The 8,046-nt window shown below is 44.4% G+C and overlaps 1 protein-coding gene across 1 annotated transcript; it reads left to right on the forward strand.

Annotated features, from left to right (window-relative positions):
- The first annotated feature begins 204 nt into the window (after positions 1-204).
- On the forward strand, positions 205-1,301 carry LOC136468689 (protein RGF1 INDUCIBLE TRANSCRIPTION FACTOR 1-like). Its single transcript, XM_066467171.1, has 3 exons — positions 205-432; positions 524-742; positions 1,182-1,301. Exons 1-3 carry the CDS (start codon positions 205-207, stop codon positions 1,299-1,301), a joined length of 567 nt encoding a protein of 188 aa, XP_066323268.1.
- Positions 1,302-8,046: the final 6,745 nt, after the last annotated feature.

Raw genomic sequence — 8,046 nt, forward strand, 5'->3', positions numbered from 1 at the left:
CATAAATAAAATATCCGCCTCGGAAAATCCTCAGGTATTTTAGGAGACGGTTGAATTTTGTGACCGCCTGTTAATGGTTGGTAGTGCCTCGTGAAATCATTTATCTTGTAGTTACATTTTCAGTATGTGCGTAATCAATCTGCCTTTAGGTGTTGTTTGTTCACCATGGTTACTGTACTTTCGATACAGCCAGGTGGAGTAGCAATGGTCAGCCTGAAGGAGATGGCTCGGTCCGATGCGGAGCGCGCCCCACCAGCATGGCTCCGTACGCTGCTGGAGACCAGTTTCTTTGATGCATGCCCCGAGCACTCGGCAGGCAAGGGCCGTGCTAACAGGAGGACCATTGGCTGCAACTTCTTCTGCACTCATTGTGCCGGCCATGCCCTCTGCTCTGGCTGCCTTGGCACCCATGAAGGCCATGAACTCATCCAGGTACACAGGACCACTCTGTCGTGGCAAAGGTGGATTAGTTCTGGCTTTTGAAAGAGAAGTTGTCATGATGCTCGTTTTGTGTGAGGTGCAGATCCGGAGGTTATCTGGCCACAACATTGTGAAGGTAGACGATGTCCAGCATCTGCTGAGCGTGTCATTGGTGCAGACCTACCTCTACAACGGAGACCATGCCGTGTTCCTGAACAGACGGCCTATGTCGGGTCAGGGAAAGCATGGCGCGTCTCACTGTGAGGAATGCGAAAGGGGACTCCAGGATGAGGCCTGCCGCTTCTGCTCATTTGGGTGCAAGGTGAGACATCTATCTCGCTCAATTCATGCTGCAAGATTTTTTTGCATTGTAAAGTGTGGTGACTAGGACTTGCCAGATTTCAAGTTTTCAATTCAACTATCATGTTATAGAAATGAAATGGTGGTTGATGAGTTGAGGGGACTGAAACATAACCTATTGCACATTAGTCATAGGTAGGAAATATACTTAATTTGGTTACACGAAGACCCATGGGATTCTGTGACGACCTTCTACCAAATTTTCCCACTCCACTTATCGATTCCTAGTAAATATAGATGACTGCATGTGTAATAGTACAAGCTAGCCTTACAAACTTTTGGTTGAAGCTTATGACGGGGTATGCTAGCTAGCTATATATGTGCAACTTTCAGTGCCATACACATACATGCTGATGGTGCCTTGTTGCTTTCATTCTAATTTTCCACTGTTGTGTTATCAGGCTAAAGGAATAGAGGACCGACTTGATTTCAGCGTCTCATTCGCTGTTGATCCAAACAACGACAGAACTAGAGATGAGACTGAATCAGACGACAACGAAGACTCATCCAGCCCATCTTGAGTTTCAGAAGCTGGGTACCATATGAGCATCGTCTTGCACTCTAGGTGAAAGGGAATGTTTTCAATGCCAATTCAGCTCTATGATCACTCGTACGTCATCCGACAACTATTTAGATAATGCTTGCAAACTGTATGCATGGACCATGTGATTCGCACATGGATGAAATAATCTTGAAACTGAGAGTATGTAGACATGGTTTAAATTAATTATCATCCGAGGAATGTTTTAACTTTGTCAAGTTTGATGTTTTGATTGTTCTTGTGTTATACATCCAACTCATTTCTTGATATTTTGTTGTGAGTCTTTTTCTGGGAGCCAACATATGGTGATTATATCATATATAGAGAAAAGATCGAAAGCTGCATCAGTGTGGTGCAGCACATATTAAATGTTTTAACTTGTCTAGGAGCTAGAACAAAGTGAACAGACGGTAAGCAACTACATAAAATTATTTGCTTTCTCTCGTCTGGCGCATGGGCTAATAAGTCTGGTTGTTCTTCGTGCTACATCTATCCATGTTACTTTAATCATGTATATGTGGATGATCTTTAGTTTGTGCTATGTGGCAAACTATTTCTTTTTTAGCGTGGTTCACTATTATATTGTTGTATCTATATGTTTGCATGCCAACTTCAAGTAGTACACAATTCATCTCATTTGTTGCTCAAGGTTTGACTTGATCTCCAAGAGTAACAAATGCTTTTATGAGATCTTTGATTGCTACAAGTACTCAAGGTTTGGCTTGCTCTCTTTTGCTCACGATTTTGAATCTCACTCAACCCACCGGTTGGATGTTTCACTAAGCGCACAATCTTACAAAGAGAGGTGTAGGGAGGTTTCACACGGTTTAGACTAGCAACCACCAGAATTATCAGGCCCCAAAGAAGAGGGCCTGGGTTTATAAATACCCCCACTCAGAAACTAACTATTGGACTGTGTAAATTCATACCGGACTAGTCTGGTATGACCTGGCAGACAATATTATTTTAACCCACGAACAACATGGGAACTTCCAATGAACGTTGGAATTTTTTATAAAGATCCTAACTTCTTACGTGCACAAAACTTGAGAGACCAAGCAACTGTGCCCCTTATGACCCTTGCTCATACTGTACTGGTCTGATATGCATACTAGCTAGACCAGCCTTAGCTTCGCTCAGTTGCTACTGATGCATGTGTTCTTGGAAGTCGTTGAGATACGGTTGGTCTGCGCCGCTCTTGTTGAACAATCCATGCACACGCAGCGTCAAAACATCTGAGTGCTGATCCGGGGACACGGATTACTGCCAGTGACTGATTACTGAATATAAGTGACCCCTATCCTTGACCGTAGCAATTTCATCTCTGCTTCTCACGTTGACGTTTCCGCACTCAACCACCTGGTAGTCGTACGTACATCATTTCATGCTACGGACCTTCAGAGAAGTAAAAATTAAGTAAACCACACATTGCATGACACACAGGGCAGTGACTTGATGGTCAGTATGTACGCAGTACGTACGTATACTTGTCTTCCTTGGTCCGGCACAACGCTGATGGCGATTGAGGTTGTAGACCACCTGACTCATTGCTGGAGCACAGGAGCAGTGGAAGCTACTATGAAACTGTAATTTGTTGAACAGGTCCATCGACCTTTTTGTTGTTGGAAAGGACATGTTAACGCTGAATTGGATCTTGGATCACACACTTGTAAGGGCTAACATGCCCTAGGATGCAAACAATTTATCACAAGCAACAAACAACTTCAAGATCAGCAAAGCCAATTGAGAGATCGATTAGGCCGATTTAGAGCCCGTCCTTTGCTGCAAGAACTTGGGAACTCCTCCCGGGAAGATCTGTTGGGGGAGATGATGCATGCCTGAGGTTGTCTTGGGGTCAGCAAGGCTACCTAAAACGCCTCTGGATCTCGCGGAGAGATGCAATGAACAACAAGAGATTGAGAAAATAGGGTAAAAGTGTAGTAGATGTAAAAAGACTATTGGATGTTGGATCTCTCTCAATCGGTTGTGATGCTTTGATATATATAGAGGAGGTGGTCTTATCCCAGTAGGAAAAGTCCAAGTCGTAGCCTCCATGTTTTTTATGCCCCGAATAGATCAAAATCCGATTTGGAAACAAATCGGTTCGGACTAGGGCACAAACCCGGTTTAGCTGAGTCCCAAGCCGGCTTAGCCGGTTTTGTCGGGCTCAGCGCAGGCAGCCTAGCTGATTCACAGAGAAGCCAGCTTAGCCGGTTTAGGAAGCCGGCTAAGCCGGTTTTGGCAAGCTGGCGCCAAAAATGCAATGCTCAAAGATATTTTCCACGATCATCCAGTACCAGAAACATCGTCATCAAGCTATTCCAACCCTCGATCAATTTTAGTCGTCAACATGACCATTGACTTTTATTTATTTTTCTATTTCTCATGGAAACTACGTACAGACAAGACATGATGCATGTCGCATCTTTCATGGATCATGGTAAACAAATTGTACATAGAGCTCAAGCAGGAGTTACTTCGGCAATAACTTCCAAATTAGGGTTCTACTTTTGATTTGGGGCTCTCTCACTTTTGGGTGTCCTGTTTTCTTAGCTCAGTTCTAGCAATAACCCGAAAACCAACACACCTTACTTCTATAGGACTCATTTGTTGGTCACATATGTTCTTTTCTTTTTCTTTTTTTCTCCCATCTTCTACCCTACCCGTAGCCACTGGCACCAGTGTCGCCACCACATCCACCAACACCAGAGCTCAAGTAGTCCGGGGGGATGATGTGAGCTTGCAGTGAGGTCCACTTAAGAATGGTTAGCTCATGGGAATGAAGGTCGAATGCTTAGGCGGCCAGAGGGTGACCAAGCAGATTGGAGCTTGGGCAGCCAGGAGAACATGCTCATAGAAAGACAGCTGGCCTAGGATGGTGTGCATGCAGGGAGTGTGACTTCACAGTGAGGGGGGCGACAAGCTCCTCGGTGAATATGGCAAGCAAGGTTGGCGCACACATGGGGATAGACGTGAAAAGTTGCACACTGGGGGATGGCAGTTGGGGTGGGCATGCCCACGAGGAGGAAGGCTGAGGAGGGTGGAGCAGAGCTTGGTCGGCCAGTGGTTGGACCTAGGTTTTGGGTGCCCGAGCAGGGGGTTGTTAGAGTGTGTTTTTGTCCTCTGACATCTAATATTATGGTAGAGGCCAAGTAGAGGAATTGCTATAGATTTGCTTTTATTAATTTTGAATTTATACTAGGCCACATTTTTGGATTTGTTTCTTTCTTCATGTGCCCTTATTATACTGTCCTTGTGAGATAGTGCTAAATTATAACTAGGGATAGGGTTTTGGGATTCAATTCGAGTTGATAGAGAGTTTGGGGGGATTGCAGCGGTGAGGCCTGAGACAACATCATATGAGGACAAAAATTAATTCAGTCTAATTTTAAATAGTATAGTCTAGAGTTTAAATAAGCCCATAACCACAAGTACTTCTTCCATTAATATAGAAGTGCAAACCTATCAAGATTTGATCCATTCATTTCCTATTGTGCCTCTCAATCAAAATTTGGACAAAATTAAGTCAAACATCACCTAAACATGAAGATTTGACTAGCTAGTCAACACAACTGAGAGGGTAGGACATGGCTGCTACTAATGAGAGGCGTGTGAGAATGGGAGGCGGTGGTGGAAGGAGTAGGGGCACCACACTAGGGTGTCCTGGGCCAACAGGCGATTAAAATGGGCTAGTCATTTATTTTCACAGGCGATTTTCATATTGTACTGCCTCTGAAAATGCTTGTGGGCGAGTTGGTTGCTTTCATACACAGTGATGCCTATGGGCTGCCTCTGCAAAAAAGAGGAGTGTCTCTAAAAATCGATTTTGTATATGTGTCGGTGCGAAAAGTGACCAACTAGTAAATATTTATCGTTTTGCCGTATGTTGTGATCAGATGTGGCCTATCACTCAATGAAACAGGGTTTATACTAGTTTAGGCAACGTACCCTACGTCCAGTTTGGGTCGGTCGGTGACTTTATTCCTGAGTCCAGGTGCTCAAAGTTTGTTGTGGGGTTACAAACGAGTAGGAGCAAGATGGGGGGTATCAGAGGTCCGGTCGGACTCTGGACCAAAGGGCCGAGAGTAACGGGAGCTCCTACGTGCGCTAAGTATTGGAACGTATGCTCTATGTAGCTTTAGAATATTTAAAGCTAGCAGAGAGTGAGTCAGAATGATCCATGTGTTGTCTATTGTTCATCGAATCGATCCCCCTTTTAGGAGAGAGCGCTTCCCCTTTTATAGATGAAGGGGATGGCCTTACAAGTGAGAGAGAGAGAGTATGTGCTACCTAGTCTTGTTGCCCACGCTGTCGGGTACGAGGCGGTTTCTTGGTGCCTACAATACTGTTGATGCCTTGATGCATGTGGTTGGTTCCATTGTGTTCTTCTGGTATGGCAAATGTCGACGCCTACCATACTATAGGACAAATGTCAGCGCCCACAACGATGTTCGTGTCCGGCCATGTCTGGAAGGTTGCAAAGAACCCTTCTAACATGGCCTGACAGTACTGTCCTATAGGTGTGCAGGGTACAGTCCTTGGTATTGTGGTTGACTTGTGCGCCTTACCTTATCTGCTCCGCGTGATTTCTCAGGTCCTGACCGAGCGGGCGTCCTTGTTCGGTTGTTCCTAGTTGGCTCCGACCGCGCCGGTCGGAGAAGTGCCGTAGGCAGAGGTTTGGTGTGTTCTCAGTCAGAGACGTAGGTCGAAGTCAGAAGCGAGCGTCGTCCTTCCTTGGCCAGGCCTCTCGGTCGGAGACGCGGGTCGGAGTCGAAAGCGAGCGTCGTCCTTCCATGGTTAGGCCTCCCGGTCGGAGATGCGGGTCGGAGTCGGAAGCGAGCATCGTCCTTCCTTGGCCAGGCCTCCCAGTCAGAGAGGCAGGTCAGAGTCAGAAGCGAGTGTCGCCCCTCCTTGGCTAGGACTCCTGGTCAGAGAGAAGAGTCGGAGTCGGAAGCATTCCGGTTGGAGACTGGATCACTTACGGCCTATCGTTAGGTATCTGGGCCGAGCTTTTTGCTAGGAAGCAGGCACATTAGGGACCCTGGGTTTATGAACCCGACAATATGTTATTGATATGGGTATACCGCTAGTTCGTATATATGAAGAAGTTCATGTACTAACCATTCATAAAACCTGATTAATTTAATTAAGTTTTGGCTTTGTGGGACTTAAATAGTTGCCTCGATGGTTAACTTAAACATAAAGAAGTGATAGTGTAAATAAATGTACCAATATGAGTATTGCACTCATTAAAACTTTGTATGTTTCTCTATAAGAATGTTGATAATAATTTTATTAACAAAGGATGCATGTAATGTGGCTCAAGGTTGGCAGAAAGGGTTGATTGTTATCATGGAGTTCAATTTCATGCACAGCCTAGTTCAGCCTCCTAAAGCTAGGGCAAAATATGTTTCCTGAAAGACCTAGGCGATAGTGGACCAAACCGCCTTTGAGTGCTGGTTGCTAGACAGAACGCTTCTACTACAAAACTTGAGTATCCTGATATATCCATGATGCCGCACAAGTACATGGCATGCCCATAATGTGAACATCATGGAGGGGATTTCAAGTATAACTTTATCATGAACTATGTGAAGAGAAATATAAGATGCCACTCAAAATACAAGTATTAGACGATTTTGTCTACAAGATTTGTTTCCTGTTGACAAGAACTAGGAGGCCACACAATTTGTGAATTAGATATTTTATGATCAAGCTTACAATAATGTTTTATGTGTGAATTGGGATGAACTTTTGCTGCCTGTGATGCTTGTGAACTAAATCAATTTTTTATTGTTTGAATGAAGCTTGTTAAGAGTGAATTCGATTTGATTCAATTCATCATATGTATTACAGATAGCACAACCATAAAAGAAACTTGTTTGGATTTTAATTTAGATCAAATTTGATTCAAATAAATCAAATCTAACATGATGGGGTTTGCTTATACTAGTTACTATCATTTGGTGAATCCGACTGATGATACAAAAATGGAGTTTTATCCATCATTTGGTGCATAGAACCGATGACTCGAATAGCTTGTATACCATCAGATATTTGTAAGAACCGATGATTTATATGGCATTTTAATGATGATAAAAATATAGGGTATTTAAGGTAGGGCTTTAGATGTAACACCCAAAAAATTTGACCTAGTTTAAAAATCGCTAAAAATTTGAACTTTTTAAAACATGCATAGGAACTAGGATATATAATCAACATAGGTAACATTTAACATAGGAAAACAAAACTTGATGTGTGAAACTTTGTGTGTGAATGTTTGCTTGACTTGTTGAGCTTATGGTGGTACACTTTTGCATGCTCATGCATTCAAATTTGAATTCAAAATCATTTAAACATATGCATATATAATCTGGGAAATAGAAAAGAGAAAGGAAAATAGAAAAGCCACTTGGGCTCAATCTCTTCCCTCTCTCAAACTCGGCCCGCAGCAGCAACCCATCTCCCCTCCCCTCTCCCCTTTCCTTCTCCCACGTGGGACAGCCCAGCCAGCGCCGCAGCAGCCGCGGCCCAGCGCCCAGCCTAGCCTCGCCCACGCCCCTCTCTTCTCTCCCTCTCTCCAGCTGACGTTGGGTCCCGCTCGTCTGCTCCGTCGTCAACCTCACGACCAGCAGCCGTATGCGACACAGCTACGCGTCAACGCCCAACTAGCTCCACCTTGGTGCCAGCAGAGGTAAACGGTGACACGATGAGACCACGAGACC

The sequence above is a fragment of the Miscanthus floridulus genome, chromosome 8 (genome assembly GCF_019320115.1).
Source record: "Miscanthus floridulus cultivar M001 chromosome 8, ASM1932011v1, whole genome shotgun sequence".
Taxonomy (NCBI): Eukaryota; Viridiplantae; Streptophyta; class Magnoliopsida; order Poales; family Poaceae; genus Miscanthus; species Miscanthus floridulus.

What these genes read in the sequence shown, in the direction of transcription:
- LOC136468689 (XM_066467171.1), top strand. Translation starts at nt 205, where the DNA reads ATGGTCAGCCTGAAGGAGATGGCTCGGTCCGATGCGGAGCGCGCCCCA. An exon ending in AAGGCCATGAACTCATCCAG is followed by an intron (nt 433 to 523) that starts GTACACAGGACC and finishes TGTGAGGTGCAG; the next exon opens with ATCCGGAGGTTATCTGGCCA. An exon ending in TCTGCTCATTTGGGTGCAAG is followed by an intron (nt 743 to 1,181) that starts GTGAGACATCTA and finishes TTGTGTTATCAG; the next exon opens with GCTAAAGGAATAGAGGACCG.